The sequence below is a fragment of the Catharus ustulatus genome, chromosome 2, assembly GCF_009819885.2.
Source record: "Catharus ustulatus isolate bCatUst1 chromosome 2, bCatUst1.pri.v2, whole genome shotgun sequence".
Classification (NCBI taxonomy): domain Eukaryota; kingdom Metazoa; phylum Chordata; class Aves; order Passeriformes; family Turdidae; genus Catharus; species Catharus ustulatus.
Window position 1 is genome coordinate 20,156,657 of NC_046222.1, and position 19,385 is coordinate 20,176,041.

The window sequence follows — 19,385 nt, forward strand, 5'->3', positions numbered from 1 at the left end:
AACTTAATGCAATTGTTGTAGAAATCCCTCTGCTTTTAAAATTTAAGATTTCCCAGATTATCAGTTTTCATTCTGTTGCAAGCAATGTCATGTATGACTGTGTTACCCAATTCATCAGGTGAAGCTGGAGGCACCTTGTGTAGGATAACAGCAATTATGAGAACTTTGGCCTTCTAGAGTGACAAAATAAACACTGAAGCTGTTGTTTATGATAAAGTTATAAGGAGTGAAATAATAAGTACAGTAATTTCACGACCATAAGGCGCACCGGACTATAAGGTGCACCCCCCCGGGAGTCGGCAAAATTTGCAACTTTGTAGATCAGATAAGGCGCACCGGACTATAAGGCGCACTTTTTTTTTTCTGCGAAGATCCGAGCCATGCGCAACAAAGTAACGAATTAGTAACGGAAACCTGCCATCGTGGAGTTTACTGGTAGGAGCACAGTTTAGAAACATTTTTCACAGAGCATAGGCTTTCAAAGGCAGCCCCAGGCGCCCTCCTCATGCAGTGGGCCCTGACACTCCCGCCTGCCCCCGATGCCAGCAGGCGTGGCTTGGCGCAGCCGCGGGGCCGCCTCCCCCTTGTGACTCTGTGCTGCCGCGATGCTGTTTCCCCTCGCGGCTCTGCGGAGCCACTGTGCCGTCCCCTCGCTCAGCTTGGCGCTCCTGCTGTGCTGTTCCCCCTCGCGGCTCCGCGGAGCCGCCCCGGCGCCCGTCCCCCCTCGGCTCGGCGGTGCAGCCTCCCCGGCGCCCATCCCTGCTCGGCTCGGCGGTGCAACCTCCCCGGCGCCCGTCCCCGCTCGGCTCGGCGGCACAGCCGCACCGGCGCCCGTCCCCGCTCGGCACAGCCGCACCGGCGCCCGTCCCCGCTCGGCACAGCCGCGCGGCCGCCCCAGCGCCTGTCCCCGCTCAGCAAGGTGGCACGGCCGCCCTTGCGCCCTTCCCTGCTCGGCACAGCGGCGCGGCCGCCCTGGCACCCGTCCCTGCTCGGCTAGGCGGTGTGGCTGCCCCAGCACCCGTCCCCACTTGACACAGCAGCGCGGCCGCCCCGGCACCCGTCCCTGCTCAGCTAGGTGGTGCAGCCTCCCTGGTGCCCTTCCCCGCTCGGCACAGTGGTGCGGCTGCCCCGGCGCCTGTCCCCGCTCGGCTAGGAAGCACGGCTGCCCTGACACCCGTCCCTCGCTCAGCTTGGTGGCGCCGCCACTTCTCGCTTCTTCCCCACGGCCGCAGGGGCTGCGCCGCTGCTTTCCCACACCCGCCGGCGCTTTGCTCCCCCCACGGCTGGTGGCTCCTTGTTTCCCCCATACCGGCACCGGCGCTGACTCCATCCCTCCCCGCGCGGCTCCTGCCGGCCATGGCCACCCGCTCCCATCCCCCCCTCGCGACTTGGTGCTCCTGTGGCACCGCCCCCCTTGTGGCTCACACTTCCGGGGTGGCAAATGTTGCAACTTTGTTCATCAGATAAGGCGCACCGGACTATAAGGCGCACTTCCGGGTTCAGGGGAAAATTTTAGTCAAAAGGGTGCGCCTTATAGTCGTGAAATTACTGTACTTAGCTTTTCCATGCATAACCTGCAAAGTTGAAATGGGCGATTTAGCTGACCTGTTAATGATTTTTGGTTATGTACAAGTGTAGCACTCCATAGGTTTATACCTTGTTAGGTTTTCAGGTCTCTCAATTGTAAGGGCTAGGTACCTAACTTTCAAAATAAGTCAGAAGATTGAAAACTGGAGAAAAAAAAAATCAGAAAAAAATGGAGAAAAAAACCTGTATTCTTAGTAGGTTCTTGGCTGTTACGTACTCTGATGATGTGCACCCAATGTGGACAGTTAAAATAGAAATGTTTGGCATGATTAGTGGCTGTGAAGGCAACTGATACTAAGAATAAACTGAGTATAATAGGTCATTAGAATAACTGCCCTTCTTTTTAGCAGTGACAGGACAGTAATTTCACGACTATAAGGCGCACCCTTTTGACTAAAATTTTCCCCTGAACCCGGAAGTGCGCCTTATAGTCCGGTGCACCTTATCTGATGGACAAAGTTCAGAAATTTGCAAACCCGGAAGTGAGAGCTGCGAGGCGCGGGGCGAGCCGGCAGGGCCGTGGCTGCTGGGTGGAGGCGGGGCCATGGGGCTGCAGCTGCTGGGTGGAGGCGGGACCGAAGGGCCGGGACTGCCAGATTCCCACGGGGCCAGGACTGCCGGCTGCCTGCGGGGCCGGGGCTGTTGACTGGAGGCAGGGCTGTGGGACCGGGGCCGCTGGGTGGAGGCGAGGCTGGGGCTGCTGGGTGCCTTCGGGACCGGGGTTTCCGGGTGTCTGCGGGGCCGCGGGACTGGGGCTTCCAGGTGTCTGCGGGACCGGGGCTTCCTGGTGCCTGCGGGGCCGCGGGACCGGGGCGGCTGGGTGCCTGCAGGACTGGGGCTGCTGGGTGCCCTCCCGACCGGGGCTGCTGGGTGCCCGCGGGACCGGGGCTTCCAGGTGCTGGCGGCACTGGGGCTGCTGGGTGCCCGCGGGGCCACGGAACCGAGGCTGCTGGGTGCCCGCGGGCCGCGGGACTGGGGCTGCTGGGTGGAGGCGAGGCTGGGGCTGCTGGGTGCCTTCGGGACTGGGGCTTCCAGGTGCCTGTGGGGCCACGGGACAGGGGCTGCTGGGTGGAGGCAAGGCTGGGGCTTCCAGGTGCCTGCGGGGCCACGGGACAGGGGCTGCTGGGTGGAGGCGAGGCTGGGGCTGCTGGGTGCCTTCGGGACCGGGGCTTCCGGGTGCCCACGGGGCCACGGGACAGGTGCTGCTGGGTGGAGGCAAGGCCCGGGCTTCCTGGTGCCCGCGGGGCTGAGGCCGCTGGTTGTTCGCGGGACCGGAGCTGCTGGATGGAGGCGGGGCTGGGCCTTCCGGGTACCCACGGGACCGGGGCTGCTGGGTGCCCGCGGGGCCATGGGACCGGGGCTGCTGGGTGCCTGCAGGACTGGGGCTGCTGGGTGCCTGCCCGACCGGGGCTGCTGGGTGCCCGCGGGGCCGCGGGACCAGGGCTTCCAGGTGCCGACGGCACCGGGGCTGCTGGGTGCCCGCGGGACGGGGGCTGCTGGGTGCCGTGGGGCCATGGGACCGGGGCTACTGGGTGCCTGCGGGACCGGGGCTGCTGGGTGCCCACAGGGCCGCGAGGCCGGGGCTTCCGGGTGCCTGCGGGACCGGGGCTTCCCGGTGCCCGCGGGCCTAGGGGACTGGGGCTTCCAGGTGCCTGCGGGACCGGGGCTGCTGGGTCTCCGTGGGGCCACGGGACAGGGGCTTCTGGGTGCCTGTGGGACAGGGGCTTCCGGGTGCCCGCGGGACCGGGGCTTCCAGATGCCTATGGGGCCACGGAACTGAGGCTGCTGGGTGCCCACAGGGCCGCGGGACCGGGGCTGCTGGGTGGAGGCGAGGCTGGGGCTGCTGGGTGCCTTCGGGACCGGGGCTTCCAGGTGCCCGTGGGGCCACGGGACAGGGGCTGCTGGGTGGAGGCAAGGCCGAGGCTTCCGGGTGCCCGCGGGGCCGGGGCCGCTGGTTGTTCACGGGACTGGGGCTATTGGCCGGAGGTGGGGCTGGGCCTTCCAGGTGCCCGTGGGAACGGGGCTGCTGGGTGCCCGCGGGGCTGCGGCCACTGGGTGCCTGCAGGACCCAGGCCGCTGGATGCTTGCGGGTCTGCGAGGCCGGGGCTCCTGGCTGGAGGCGGGGTCGGGGCTGCTGGGTGGAGGCGGGGCCACGGTGCCGCAGCAGCCGGATGGAGGCGGGGCCTTGGCCAGCAAACACGCGAGGGGAGCTGGGGGCGGAGCCTTGCTGCAAAAAAAAAAGTGCGCCTTATAGTCCGGTGCGCCTTATCTGATCTACAAAGTTGCGAATTTTGCCGACTCCTGGGGGTGCGCCTTATAGTCTGGTGTGCCTTATGGTCGTGAAATTACTGTACTTTCTAGAAAAAGAATTTAATAATTTTCTTGGTTTTTTCTTTGGTAGATATCTGTTATTGGAGAAGGTACCAAAACATATTGCTGACCGTACGCACATTTTTAGCAGTTTCTTCTACAAGTGCCTGACTAGAACAGAAAAAAACTCTGAAGGGGACGTCAAAGTTTCGTAAGTTAATTTTAGATGCCATTATGACCAGAAATAATCTATGTATTGGTGCCACTTGGAAGCTCTGGACATCATCTCCTAACCAGCACATAAGATAGTTTTTGGTGTTTTCCAAAGGATTAGTGATTAAATATTGTAACTCACTGTTTAAGCATACTGATGTTTTTCCTTAAAGTCAATGTGATTCATGCTGAATGTGAATGAAAATGTTATCACCTTTCTTCAACTTTATATAAATATTTACTTCACAGCTGTTTATTAGATGTTTTTATCATACATGCACAGTTTTGCAAGACATGCAACATTTTAAGAAATTATGCTAATAATATTTTTATATTTACCACATATTTCATTTTACATATTGGTAAAAAAGTATTGACCAAAGTTTTGGTAAGAAAAATTTATTTTACACCAAGCTTACACATTTGTTTTTTAACACATAAGCTCACTGAACTGGAGAGTTTCCCAAAAAGATATAATTAGTAACCTGGGAACCTTGTATCACATTGTGTTTCCTGCTAACTGTCTGAAGGGTAGAAGCATTCTTAAGTCATTTGCAGTTTCTTCTCATCACTGATGTTTGAGAGCAAGGCCACCAACATTCATTCTGTTTTCATGGAGTCACAGAACCTGTTAGGTTGGAAAAGACCTCTAAGATCATAGAGTCCAACAATTATTACCCAGCACTACCAAGTCCACCACTAGAATATGACCCCAAATGCCACATCTAGATGTCTTTTAAATACCCCCAAGCCTGGTGAGTTAACCAATTCCGTGGGCAGCCTGTTCCAATCCTTAGAAAACTTTCTGGTGAAGAAATTTTCTTAATAGCAAATCTAAACCTTCCCTGACACAACTTGAGCCTGTTGCCTCTTGTCCTGTTGATTGTTACCTGGGAGAAGAGAATGACACCCACCTCACTAAAATCATCCAGGTTGTTACAGAGATCAGTAAGCATCATCCTTCAGCTTATTGAAGGCTTTTTTGTTTCTCTCTGAAGTGAGTTTTTTTCCTTTTGTTATCCATGAAGTCCCCAGATTTTTAATTCTGCTGACAAACGAGGCCATCTGCACTGAGGTGTGTGTGTGCCATCTTGTTTAGATGACAGTCACTGCTGGTGACAGTTATTGAAAGCTGTGTTGAAGGGAAGAAAAGTGAAACTTCTGTAATAGTCTCAAAGACGTCTTGAAAATTCATGTAACTATATTTGAAAGAACATCTTCCATGATATTACTGTCTTTTGACTTTGAATGTTCAGAGGTGAAGACAAAATTATCTGTGATAAGAATGTTGTTGTGCCTTGATCCAATTTCTTTTGCAAGGCTGGACTGTCCATAATAATCTGGAGGAATGGGAATGGCTCTCTTAATTTACCGTATTTCAAGGACTGTGGCTTTTCTGGATTAGGAGATAGCTTTGGAAATTCTAGTTTTTTGTTTTGGCCTGGATACTCACCTGGTGACTGCAGATGGATTGGGTTGTTAGTTTGTTTCAATGGGGGTTTTTTTTGGGTAAATGGCTTGTGAAAATCCTGGCTCTGTACTGTTGTGAATGAGATGAATCTCAACAGATGTAGCTACTTAAGACATTTTGTTTCACTTTGTTCACAGAGTTCTCAGGCACTGGTTTGAGAAAGTTGCTTTTAAGGGTACTGTCCCAGGTTATAAACAAGCCTTCCCCTTTGGAGTTTCCAGTGCTTCTAGTGTCATGTAGCAGAGGAAGTTTGCAGCAGGTCTTCACTTAATGCTGTTCCATGCAGAGTCCTACACCAGCCTGGTTTTCCTCTCCTTACTTATTTTCTTCAGTTCCTACTACTCTGAAGTTGTACTTCTTAATCAAAGATGAGGATGGAATCACAATAAGAGTTGTCTGCTGAGTAGAGTGAATTTTGCTTTCATATTGGAGTGAAGTTCTGTGCAATGTTGGTTTCTATTTCAACTTGTGCAAACTAGGCTGAAAATCTAAACTTAAAAAGCTTCTCAGTTTTTTCTTGTTCTCCTGGTATTGTGTCCTCGTGCTTTGCTTGTAGAGCTGGAAATTTGGTTCAGCATTTAAATCTCAGGATTGGAGGGCATGTGTTTCACCTCTGTATTTGCTGTAGGTATGCTACATGATCCTCTGCAAGGGATTTAGCTTTTTTCTTTCAAAAGATAAGGTTGTTCAGATAGGCCTTCAAAAGTGGTATTGTGAAGCTTAATTCATGGATGTTTTTAAATTATTATAGATCTGTATTTACACTAACTGGTGTTTAGATGAGAATTTGCATTTAGTGTAGTAAATAATAATTGTAAGAAATCTACTCAAATCTATGAATGTTTGTGGGTTTTTTCAAGACAAACTTAAGATGATTCAGAAATGGCTCACTAGTCACTTGAGTCAATGGTGTGCTGATTTATTTTTAATCTGTCTAGGAAATTTCTACAGTAAATGAAAAACCCATTGAGAGGCTGGGGAGATGTGGAGTACTAATCCCTATGCCTTGCTTTAACTAAAAGGAACAAAACAAAAAAACAATTGTCATTGTTTTTCTTTTTCAGAGCAGCACAGAGAAGACACAGAAGAGTAAGAACATGGACTCGCCATATAAATATCTTCAATAAAGATTATATCTTTGTGCCTGTGAATGAGGAGTAAGTCTGTTTTCAACACCTTTTCTGATATTTAGAGAGTTCAATGAATATTGTGGTGGTAAAAATTTATAGCTGTGAAGTTGGATCATTGCCTGTGATAGTAGAAGTAACTCATGTGGAAGCAATACAGTAATTTCACGACTATTAGGTGCACCCTTTTGACTAAAATTTTGGTCCGAACCCGGAAGTGCGCCTTATACTCCGGAGTGCCCTATATATGGACAAAGTTCCGAAATTTGCCAACCCGGAAGTACAAACTGCGAGCCGAACCGCAGCCAAAACAAACCCCAAACACTGACAAAGTGTCTTGGGTTACAATACAGGATGTGATCAAAGTATCTATTCCATCACCATCTGTTATGACTAGGTGGGGCAGTGATCTTTATCTCTGTGGGAGATACTCTGCTAATGGGCCATCTATTGAAACCAGTAGGACATTGTTCTTTATCTTTGCACCCCCCATCCTTCCTCCAGGGAGTTATCTTCTGCTAGTGGCCCATTGAGTCTCACTGTGTGACTGATAAAATTACAGTAAATTCACTAATACAAGCCACACTGAGTATAAGCCGCATCTCTGGGTGTTGGCAAATATTTCGGTTTTTGTCCATAAATAAGCCGCACCCGAATATAAGCCGCTCTGTCGTTCGCAGCGAGGACCCGCGTGCAATTAGTAACAGAACCGCGGGAGGGCGGGGTTTACTGGCTGAGCTAAGGCTGTGCAGGCTCAGCCCGCTCGGGGCTGCTGACGGGGCCAGGTGGCCCAACCCGGTGCTGCCGCTCGGGGCCGGCCGCCACTGCCACTGGGCTCGGTCACCTCGGGTCGGCGCTGCCCCGTGGTGGCAGGCAGGGATGGAGCTTCCCCCGCTCCTACGGCAGCGGCGGCGGGCAGGGACGGAGCTTTCCCGCGCCCGTGGCGCCGGCGGCGGGCACGGACAAAGCACCCTGCCTCCTCCCCGAGCCGCAGCAATGGCTGTGCGGGGCTCCCGTTGGCTCCCCGAGCCGCGGCAATGGCGGCGCGCACTTCTTCCCCTCTGCCCGGGCTGCGGCAATGGCTGCGCGGGGCTCCTGTCGGCTCCCGGAGCTGCAGCAATGGCGGCAGCCCCCCTTCCGTCCTCCCCTGGGCTGCGGCAGAGGAGGGAAGAAGGAGCTCTCCCGCCTCTCTCCCTGCCCCCCGTGCTGCCTGCAGGGAGCCAGGGCAACACAGTAACACTGTAACAATCGCGAAATGCCGGCTTTTACTGGCAGGTGCTTGGCTCGGCGCCCTGGCTGGCACGTCTGGGGTTGTAAATGTCAGAAAATTATTCACAGATTAGCCGACCCCGACTATTAGCCGCACTTCCGGGTTTCCACCAAAATTTTTGTCAAATTGCTGCGGCTTGTATTCGTGAAATTACTGTACTTCATCCCATTGAGAATTGCTCCAGCCAGTGAGGGAGAGCCAAGCCTTTGTTACCTAAATAAAAACTGAAATTCTAGGACACTGAGTAGCCCTTTCTCTACTGGACTCTAGAAAAAAATGAGATTTCTCCACATCACTACTAGACCTCTGGAAGGAAACTGCACCTTCTATAAGACCACTGCTTGAACTAAACCACATCTGTCACTGCAAGAAGATTGCAGCCATTATTTAATCAAGCTGCTAACAACACCCTGCCTGATGGGGTGTCAGGTTGTACTCTTTGTCAGGCTTTGGAGTTTGTTTCTTTGCAGTACTGTATTTCTATTTTAATTTCCCTAATAAAGAACTGTTATTCCTAATTCCCATATCTTTACCTGAGAGCCCCTCAATTTCAAAATTATAATAATTTGGAGGGAGGGGCTTTACATTCTCCATTTCAAAGAGAGGCTCTTGCCTTTCTTAGCAGACACCTGTCCTCCAAACTAAGACACAAAGACAGAGTACAACCTGACCCCCCATCAGGGTGACACCCGTAAGTCAGAGTGTTGGTAGCAGTCCCATTAAATGGTGTCTACAGTCCTCCTGCAGTGACAGATGTGGTTCAGTTGAAGCAGTGGTCTTGTAGTAGGGTGCAGCCTCCCTCTGAAGGTCCAGCGATGATATGGAAAAAAAAGTCCGGTTTTCCTCTGGAGTCCAGGGAAAGGAGGGTGACTTGGTGTCCCAGAATTTCAGTTTTTATCTAGGTAGGAAAGGCTGAGCTCTCCCCGCTGGCTGGAGCAACTCTCAGTGGGATGAAGTGATTTTATCAGTCACACAGTGGGACTCAATGGGCAATTAGCAGAAGATACTCCCTGGAGGAAGGATGGGGGTTGCAAAGATAAAGAACAATGCCCTACTGGTTTCAATGGATGGCCATTAGCAGAGTATCTCCCACAGAGATAAGGATCACTGCCCCACCTGTTCACAACAGATAGTGATAGAATAGATACTTTAATCACATCCTGTATTGTAACCCAAGACAGCATGGCTGGTGTGATTGTTACCAATTCATTATTTTGTTGCATGCAGATCCTTGCCACAAAAAAAAAGGTGCGCCTTATAGTCCGGTGCGCCTTATAGTTGTGAAATTACTGTAGTTTTTGAAAACTGTGCAAAAGATAAAACGTTTATTCATCTGTCAACTTCCTACCTTTTGGTTTTTGTTTTACTGAAAATTACTGTTAGGTATTTTTCAGAATGATTTGTGTGTCATTATGATGATTCTTGTGCACTTCAGTAATATTTCTATAAAGAAATTACAGCAACTCAGTGCTAATAGATAAAAGTAGAACTTCCATAATCTGTGCCTTGACCTGGCTAAATAACATGGAAACTCCTGTAAAACTGAATAGTCATTAAAAGGTACACCATGTAAAATAGCTGTGGAAAGATGTCAGCTATAATCAAAACTAGGATCGCCATCACTGATTATTAGTATTTTTTATATTTTGGAATTTAGTTCACGTGTGGAATGGATGCTCAAACACTGATATATTGCTGTGGTGGGCTTCCAGGGGTTTTTAAAGGAATTCATACTTTTGCTGTTATGGCACAATGCAAAGTAATAAATTGAAGGAGAGGATTCGTATGAGATGCCATGGAAAGAGCATGTCAGTGATGGTTGTGTGTTACAGAACAGTTGTCAGTTAATTCTCAGTATTATAAACTTCTCATAGCCTTCTCAGAACCAAGTGTTACAGAGTTTTGATGTTTTTTCCTTCCTCTCCTCACTGCTTGGCAGGTCTCATTGGTACATTGCAGTTATCTGTTTTCCTTGGTTAGAAGAAGCTGTGTATGAGGAGTGTCCCCCTCAGAACCCATTATGTCAGCAGTCTCCACTTGAGCCAGAGTGTGAGAACAGTAGAGCTGCTTCAGTGCTCTTCAAGGATGAAGAAAAGATGGATGGCAAAAGAAGTTTATTCTCTAAAGGTACATTATCTAGGAGAAAGTTATGTCAAGCCATAAACAGTTTTAAGTGACTTAATCATTGAAGCAGGGAAATTATGTGAAAGAGAATTTCTAAAACTTCCAGACTGATGTTGTATGTTTTATATACACTTGCATAGTAAGGACTGCAAGTTTTCTGCAACTCTGGAAAACACAAGAAGAGATGTGGAAAATCAGGGATGATTGGAAAGTTGTTTGGTTTCAGTAAGAATTTTATCAGGAGGGAAGACCTTTGGTAACTCTTCTATTCCAGGATTCGGCAGGAAATGTAAAAAATTGGTTTATAAATTTAGTTCTTTACTTTCATATTTTGAATAATAATCATGAATGTGAAAATAAAAATACTTTTCTTAGGCATTATTTTCTTAACTTTTTTTTTCATTTGTTCTTTTGTACTAGGTGACAATAAAATGGCTGCTTCTGCTTCAGTTCTATATTCAGCTATTTCTAAAGTAAGTGCCTTTTTGTATTGACAGGGAAAACGTATTACTGAATTTCTGAAGACTGTGAGACTTGACCAAGGGATTTTGCATCATCTTTCATGAAGTAGTTATTGATGCTTGCATGGCCTCCAGCACATGCAAGGCATTTTGGATTAGCACTGTCCTCCTTTGCTTACTTATTTGCTCTGATATGATTTCAACGGTTTTTAAAATTTATCAGTATCTACCTTTCTGAAATGAGAGCTTCTCTAACTACCTTTAAGTTTATGAAGATCTTAGAGTTTATAATTGATGTTGATTTTTAAAGATTTAATTTTATTTTTTATTTTCCCAGATCTCCCTAAGTAATTCCAAAAAGCAGATTTGTAAAAGGTATGTTTCTGTTTTCTTTCTAATATTGTGACATTAAATATGAAATCCTGTAGTAATTCAGGTTTTGTGATAAAACCACAACTATAAGTATAGTATATTTCATGATTATAAGCTGCACCATTTTGACTAAAATTTTGCTCCCAAACCGGAAGTGCAGCTTACATTCAGGAGCGGCTTATATATGAACAAATTTTGGAAATTTCCCAACCCAGAAGTCCGAGACAGCAGCAACCCCGAGCCGAAGCGGAGCCCGCCTGGCTCCAGGCAGCGGGACAGTGGCGGTGCAGCGGCAGCACTGCCTGGCCCCGGGGGGCACAGCGGCGGCACTGGCCAGGCACGCCCCTTTCCCTCCTCCTGGAGGCAGCGGCCGGGCATGCCCCTCTCCCTCCTCCCTGGTGGCCGCCCCGAGCAGGGCCAAGCCAGTAAACCCCGTGATCCCGCGATTCTGTTACTAATTGGCAACTTTGTGAAAGTTGCACGCGGATCCTCGCTGTGAATGAAAGTGCAGCTTACAATCCGGTGTGGCTTATTTATGGACAAAGAACGAAATGTTGCCGACACCCGGACCTGCGGCTTATAATCAGATGCGGCTTGTAATCGTGAAATTACTGTACTTGTCCGTTTTTACTATATTGATAAAATATTCAATTACTGATACTCTTGGGTGGGCTGTATGCAAACAAAATACTTCCTTCAGTAGCGTTGGTGATGAAAGACTGCAATGACTTGTTGGTTTTTTTTGTTGTTGTGTACAGGCCTTGTATACTCATCTTAGATTCCTTGAAAGCGTTTTCTGTGCAGAAAACAGTTCAGGTTTTGAGAGAGTAAGTAACTACAATTTCTATCTTTTAACAGTAGATGCTGCTGGTTCATATTTATATATACAAAATGCTTTTGTCTAGAGATGTGCATATTTCAAATGCTAAAGGAAAATTCTTGAGGAGTCATAACTAAGAAAATTGTAATTATAATACAGAGGTTTACATGAAAAATCTGTCTATGCTCAGCAACCCACATATGATGTAAAAACTGTCAAGTGGAGAGTGGAGAAAGAAAAATAGTTTTTTGCTGATGTTGTTTTTGGGTGGGGAGGTGCAGATTTAACCCATCTAGTATAGTTACTGGAAGGTGTTTTTAAGGGTAGAAAAAATTAATACTTTGAAATATGAATGATAATTTTTTCATTTTTTAATGAAACTTACAGAATTAATGTTAAATCCACTCCTATGTGCAAAAATGCAGAACTAGACTCTCTAAAAGCTTGATGTGTCAGTAGAGTTATAATGGGATAATATTTGTTTTGAAAAGTGTAAGAATATATTCAATTTTGTATGTGATAAGTATGAAAGTATTGGAAGAATGTAATAAAAACTTTCAGTACTTTTACACACTCCTAATGACTTTAATGTCTATCAGCAACTTTTAAAAAAATTGTTAAATATCTGAAGCTAAATGCAATTGTTCTTTGTTCTCTTTGCTATTCCATTCACTGAAAGCTAGAAAAAACTGTAAACTAAATAGCATCAGCTGTTCTTCAAAATGCTGTGTAAAGTTTAGATGAGATTTGGAAACATTTGTGAAACCATTTTCTCCCTAAATAGAAATGCCTCCCTGCCATGTGTCTTGGGAGGAAGAATGAAATAGCAATTTCTATTTATTTATTTATTAATAAAATCTCTGTGGGATGTATTATTTTAGTGCGTTCTTCTTTGAGCTACTCCTGGGGTTGAAATTCCAGAGTGTGGTTTCTTGGAATTTAGAGATGTCACAAAAAGCCAGAAAACAAGTGGAGACCTATGGAGTTGTGAGATAAGGGGAGTTTGGGAAGCAAACCTCTTATTCCTTCAATTACCAATCTACACCCTGGAAGCAGAAGTTTAAGGAAACTGATGCAGGAATTCTATGGCACCTTTGCCCTGAGTTAATTTTTGTTGTGTTTTGGGCAGTGGTCAGGCTCAACCAAATGAATTAGAAAGTCTACAGTCATAGGTTCTTGCAGCGCCTAGGAAGTGTGCTTCAATGAAATGTCTTCATCTTTGGATTGTTTCATATTTGGTGCCTTTTCACAGTTGCCACTTTCCCCAAAAGCTCTTTTAAGTGTTCTATATGTATTTTTATTCTCATGACTGCAAGGACTTAGGGCTTTTAGAAACCAAACTACAAGGTCTGACTTAAGCATATATTTATTCTTTTATGTCAGATTTTAAAAAGTACTACTAACCTCTTAGAATGTCCCCAGGAAGAATGTGTGATAGCCAAGAAAATGATTCTTTTAGTAAAGGTATAAAAATGTCCTGGTATCCTAATAGTTTGTAGAAACTTTGCTCAAGTAGTTGATTTTAAATGACATCATGCATATTTGTTTTGTATGTTGGCTATTATGTGGTAACAATGCCTCTGAGTGCACTAGAATATTGGATAGTGGAAATAGTATATGAATTTCTTTGGAAGATGCTGTGAAATAATTTGACTAGAGCTATTTCAGCTTTTCGGCCAGCTTTGGAACAATGCTGTGTAGTGTCAGAAAAGGCATTGAACTTGGGAGTTATTTTTCAAATATTTCAACTGTTTACTTTCTTTTGTAGGTACCTTGAAGTAGAATGGGAAGCTAAACGAAAAACGCATCGGGAATTCAGTAAATCAACAATGATTGACCTATATCCCAGAGTGCCTAAACAAGATAACAGCAGTGATTGTGGGGTCTATTTGCTGCAGTATGTGGAAAGCTTCTTTCAGGTACAAATGGAAACTATGTTCCCCTTTCCCCCAAATTATTTTAACCACAAAAACCCATTTTCTGAGCAAAACAGACAGACACAAAAAAGCTGTTGAAAGTGTCAAAGTCATTTGAGAAAGGAGATGAAACACATTCTTATGTAATGGCAGGGGTCTTTCCATCTGGTTTGTCATATGTGTCTATCCTCAAATGTTTCTGACCTTGTAGTTTGTTGTTTGTTTTGTATTGACACATGGCAGTATCCCTGACTTTTTGTGTGTATTTAGAGCCTTTTAGTGTAGGCACTCCTGCCCTACAGAAGTTTGCATCTTTTCTTGTAGTATCTAAAACTTTGTCAGCTTGTCAGTGCATTGATCTTTGAGTGTGTCTGCAGAGAGAGGAGAAGAGAAATTTTTAAAAGGCAATGTTTAGCGCTAAGGGAGCCTCTTTTTCTTTTTCAGCTTATACCTTTAAATATCTGCAAATCCTGGGCTTCAGGCACTGTCTTCTAGGGTGTCCCCAAGTCTTCCTCCCCCTGATCAGCACACTGCCCTTTGCTCTAGCCTTTGAATGGCTTTGCTTGTTTGAGGCTTGATGCATGTGGTTTGCATTCTCAGAGGTTCTTGTGCATGCAAAGCCTTGGGCAGTGGACAGGCTTTTCTGCAGCAGGAGACCAGATTGCCATTCCAAAGCTGCTGTACACAGGTACACCCATTGGGGGAGGGTGGGTAGATTGGAGCTCTGTGTGCAGTTGCAGGCTGTGATCTTGTCCAGGTCATGGGGATATTGTTGGATACATCATGTATCCAGCAGGAGTGCTATGGATGGATACTGGCTCTTTGGAAAGCAGGCACAGAATGCAAGGAGGTAGAGTTGTCCTTCATGTGGGTCAGCTGGAATGCGTGGATCTGTGCCTAGGGCTAGATGAGGAGCCATCTGAGAGGTTCTGGGCAGTGACTAAAGAGCAGAGTACCACAGGTGACATAGCAGTGGGCATCTGCTGTTGGCCACATGACCAAGAAGAAGTGCATGAGGCCCCTTTGGTAACCTGACAGCTTTTGGAGAGTTCCTGACCTGAGTGACAAGTGACCCAATGAGGAGAGGTGCTCTGCTGGAAGCAGGAAGGTCTGATTGGGGATACAAAACTCCAGAAGTTCTTTCAATCCCCAGCTATTCTGTGGTTCTGTAATAGCTGGGTTGAGCTCTTGTGTAGGTTGAAAATAAAATTACTTACCAAAGCTTTTGAACTGCCCATTCTCTAACAAGGGGGACTTGTTCTTCTTGAAGAAACAAGGCTTGGGACACGGTGGTTGTAACTTGTCCTAAACATGCCAGGACTGATAGACTGCAAAGCATGATGTATTCTTTACTTTATTCAGTTTATCATATGTTACTTTATTCAAAGGAAGGAGAAGGTGAAATATAAGCATGGCAAAAGAGTGAAGAGGGAAAGAAGAAAAAAGATTGGTTTTGGCAAATCAGATGTGGTGTTGTGGTCTTAACTACCAAATCTGCCAGCACATCTCAGTTGTTTCATTTTGCTATCCTCTTTTGTTCCAAATTCTCCCCTTCTTGTGTCCTGCTAAAACTATTATCAGAATTCTTACTTTTTGTTGTCTTCTATCAGAAGACCTGCTCACAACAGAAAAAACACATGCTTGACATGCTTGAGAGGCACCAAAATTTCAGCATGCTCAACCACTGTTAAATACTTGAGCATACTTGATTCTTTGCTATAGTAAGATTGTAATTACAGTAAATTCACGAATACAAGCCGCACTGAGTATAAGCCGCATCTCTGGGTGTTAGCAAATATTTCGTTTTTTGTCCATAAATAAGCTGCACCCGAGTATAAGCCGCTCTGTCGTTCGCAGTGAGGACCTGCGTGCAACAAAATTGCTCAATAGTAACAGAACGGTGGCAGGGCGGGGTTTACTGGCTTGGCTCGGGCTGTGCAGGCTCGGCCCGCTCGAGGCTGCCGACGGGGCCAGGTAGCCCAGCCCGGCGCTGCCGCTCGGCGGGGCCGCTGGGGGCCAACCACCGCTGCCACTGGGCTCGGTCACCACGGCCCGGCGCTGCCCCGTGGTGGCAGGCAGGGACGGAGCCCCCCTCACTCCCACGGCGGTGGGCGGGGACGGAGCACCCCGCCGCCTCCCCGAGCCGCAGCAATGGCGGCACGGGGCCCCCCCGTCTCTGCCCTGGGCTGCGGCAGAGGAGGGAAGGAGAGAGCTCTCCCACCTCTCTCCCCGCCCCCCGTGCTGCCTGCAGGGAGCCAGGCTCCACCCGCGGTGCAACAGAGTAGCAATTTGTAACAATCGCGAAATGCCAGCTTTGCAGCTGTTTGGCTCGGCACTCTGGCTGGCACTTCTGAGGTTGTAAATGTCAGAAAATTATTCACATATTAGCCGCTCCTGAGTATTAGCCGCATTTCCGGTTTGGGAGAAAAATCTTAGTCAAATTGGTGCGACTTGTATTCATGAAATTACTGTACGTGTTTTTGTGACTAAAATGCATCTGTCCCTTGTTAGATATCAAAAGTGTGGCTACTTTGTCCAAATGCATGAAATCTGCCTTTAATATGTGTTAATACTGATGTATCTTTAAGAGAAGTGATGATAACCTGTTTGGTGTTTAGCATGAGTACTTTTTGGTAAGGGCACATATTTATGTGATTGTGACAAAGGAGCTGCAATTTGACTTTGAAGGCTGTCATTCTTGTATGAAAACTTGTTTGTGCCTCCTTGATCTCAGCAGCTGTGGAAGGGTTTGAAATTGTTTCTGAAGGTTGTGCTAGGAAATCTATTCCATAAATATGTCTTTTTCTCTTGCCAGAACCCCATAGTTAATTTTGAACAACCATTGCATCTGGAGAATTGGTTCCCTCGTCAGCTGATCAGGAACAAAAGAGAAGAAATTCGAGACCTGATCTTGCAACTGCACTTCCAACAGCAGAGTGGCAGCAGCAGCTAATAAATCTAATAAGGCAGTCCAGGCAGAGGACACTGCTGTATAAAATAACTGGAACTCTGCTTACTGGTGTTTGGTCTTTCCCTGCCTTGCAAGGAAGGGGGAAAAAAGGCACAAGAAGAACCTTTTGTTCAGCATTTATTTATTTAAAGATTTTTTTTTTCCCACTGGTGTTGTGTGCTGGAAGGGGGAAAGGAGAAGGTTGTAAATAAGAATGTAAATATGTAAGTTAAAGGTAATGCATGTGGATTGCTAGTTGATTCTTGGAATATGTAAACTGCCTACAGGTATATGCCTCAAGGATGTAAAACTACTTGGGTCTTTTGGAGCCTGTTCTTTATAATTCTGTATAACATGGATGATCATGTCGAAGTCAAACCTGAAGACAGGATCTGGATCCTGCATTGTCTCTTGATTTGCAGCTGATACAGATAGAATTAATACTATGTATTGTTTTACTTTAAGGATTTAATATTGACTCTATTTAGAGATGTATTTTTTGTTTTGTTTCTGATTATATACAGAAGTTATCTGCATGTGTCAGAAAATTCTGCCAAGATTTGAGGCTGATGAGTTTTGATGATTTTTTTAAAATTTATTTGCCCCCTTCCTAGCATTTTCATAAGTGTGTTTCCACAAGTGGAAGATGTTTGAGAGTGACTGTTGAAATACTTCAAAGTCGGAAGTGTATTTTCTTTTAAGTTTTTTTTCTTTTCTTGTCAGATTTTTAGAAGCAAACTTGCTCTCAAAGTTCATACCAATGCAGTATGTGTAGGCAGTAGATTTTTAATGCTATTCACCTGATTTTGGAGAATTAATTGCTACAAATCTTAAGGCATCACCTGCATTAGCAAGGCAAGCAACCTGTGGCTTAACCTCAAAAGTCTGAGGTGTTTTACTGAAAAATAAGGTGATTAAGATAAGTGATTTACAAACGGGATTTGTACCTTGCTTAGGAGACTTGAGTAAAGATGACTGAATATTGAGTGTTTGAACTCAGACTTGATTTGATAAACTAGCACAAGTTCATAATTGTCTTAATTTGTGTTTATGTATCTTTTCTTTGAACAGTGATCACATTTTGGTTTGTGCACTTTTTTTTGTACTCGCTGTATGATAGAAAGTGACTGTTCTAAAAGGAGGCTTTCTCCTCTTTCCCATTTTTAAGTTCACTTGTCATCTCACCCTTCAGAAGGACTCTGTGTCAGATAACCAAAACCGCCTGTGTCATAAAATAGTCTACAAAACCAGAGCACTTACAGCTGGGAGTACAATAAGGAGTTAAAATAAAAATTGAGAGCAACCCAAAGATGTGAGCATTTTTATGTAATTGCAGAATTCTCAGGGCCCCTTCCCTCAAGACAACTCTGAAGCCTGGCTTTTGGAAAATCCAGTTATTTCAGGTTCTGTACAGTCATCCAATACCCTCGCCCTCCCACCTTATTTGTTTCTCAAACCAGGGAGCATGCTTCAGTTACCTTCTGTATAGCATGTGCAATGACTTTGTTTTTTGTCTTTTTTTCTAGTTTAATTCTGTAGTTTGTCACTACCCCTTCTTCCCCTGCCTCCCAACATCTTTCTCTCTCATCCCAGCATTGTCTTTCAAGCACCTAAATCACAATACCAGCATTACTTACAAGAATAATCTGTGTATTTATTGTTTAAAAAAAAAAAGGCAGAAATGTTTCCTTTCTCTACACCTTTCTTAATTCAATAATATTTTCAGTGTTCCCTTATGAAAAACAGTTTGGGCTTTTTCTTATGGTAAAATTAGGTTTTTACCAAGCAAATGATTCTTTTTAGATTGACTGATTTATACATGTTTAAAAGCAAAATAATGTATGCAAGTTTCTAAATTGATTTTATAACACCGAAAGGATTGCCTTTTTAGATTTCTTACATATGTGCTACGAGAATGTCAATGCGTTAGATATTAAAATAATCTCCAGAAGTTGCTGTGGTTGTCACCATTCTTTTCTCAGCTGCTACAAATAACCCACAAGTTCAGTGTAGACTAGGCTGTCTGACTGCTTTTAAGGTATATACAAAGTATGCTAATATTAACCCACATGTCTCACCCAGTGATTACGGGACCATCAGCCACAATCCACCCCATTTCCAGCCATTTGCATTTACCAGGTATGTGGTAAATGCTAGGAAGTGCCTGTGGAAGAAGCTACATTTCAGGTATCTTCATGCTTCCTTTTTACTTTACTTCCTTTTTGCTGGAACCTCCCCAGTGTTAACTTTTTTAACCAGACTGACTCAGGGACCTTTTTGCACGTCTTGCATTTGCATTTCCTGTGTTAAGCCCTGTTTAACTGAGATAGTGGAGTGACTGGGATCTTCAAAGCAAACCAGTGTAGGGCTCTTGGCTCTTAATTTCACAAGTATAAGCCACACCATTTTGATGAAAATTTTGGTCCCAACCCGGAACTGCGGCTTACACTCAGGAGCGGCCAATATATGAACAAAGTTCTGAAATTTCCCAACCCGGAAGTGTGAGCCGTGGGCCGAGCTGAACTCACAAATTGAGCACCTGCCAGTAAAACCTGCGATCGTGTGATTGTTACAAATTGGTTACTCTGTTGCGCAGCAGGGGAAACGGGCTCCCGCCGGCACCGCGGGGCAGCGCAGGGCTGGGGTGAGCCCGGCGGCCACAGTGCAGGTGGCAGGCCGGGGCGAGTGAGCCCGGCGGCAGTGTGGCTCCACTCGGCGGCAGTGGCAGCACTGCGCGGCCAGCCCCAAGCAGCCCCGCTGAGCG

The 19,385-nt window shown here is 46.2% G+C and overlaps 1 protein-coding gene across 7 annotated transcripts in view; it reads left to right on the plus strand.

The window, feature by feature from the left end:
- SENP7 (SUMO specific peptidase 7) overlaps positions 1-18,572 on the plus strand; it is a 47,090-nt gene extending 28,518 nt beyond the window's left edge. For all 7 annotated transcript variants that reach the window (XM_033051669.1, XM_033051671.1, XM_033051670.1 and 4 more), the window contains 8 exons: positions 3,989-4,108; positions 6,646-6,738; positions 9,918-10,105; positions 10,523-10,575; positions 10,901-10,938; positions 11,694-11,762; positions 13,524-13,674; positions 16,487-18,572. In XM_033051669.1, the coding sequence (XP_032907560.1) occupies positions 3,989-4,108; positions 6,646-6,738; positions 9,918-10,105; positions 10,523-10,575; positions 10,901-10,938; positions 11,694-11,762; positions 13,524-13,674; positions 16,487-16,624 (850 nt within the window). In that variant the 3' untranslated portion in view covers positions 16,625-18,572. The remainder of the gene's footprint in view (positions 1-3,988; positions 4,109-6,645; positions 6,739-9,917; positions 10,106-10,522; positions 10,576-10,900; positions 10,939-11,693; positions 11,763-13,523; positions 13,675-16,486) is intronic.
- Positions 18,573-19,385: the final 813 nt, after the last annotated feature.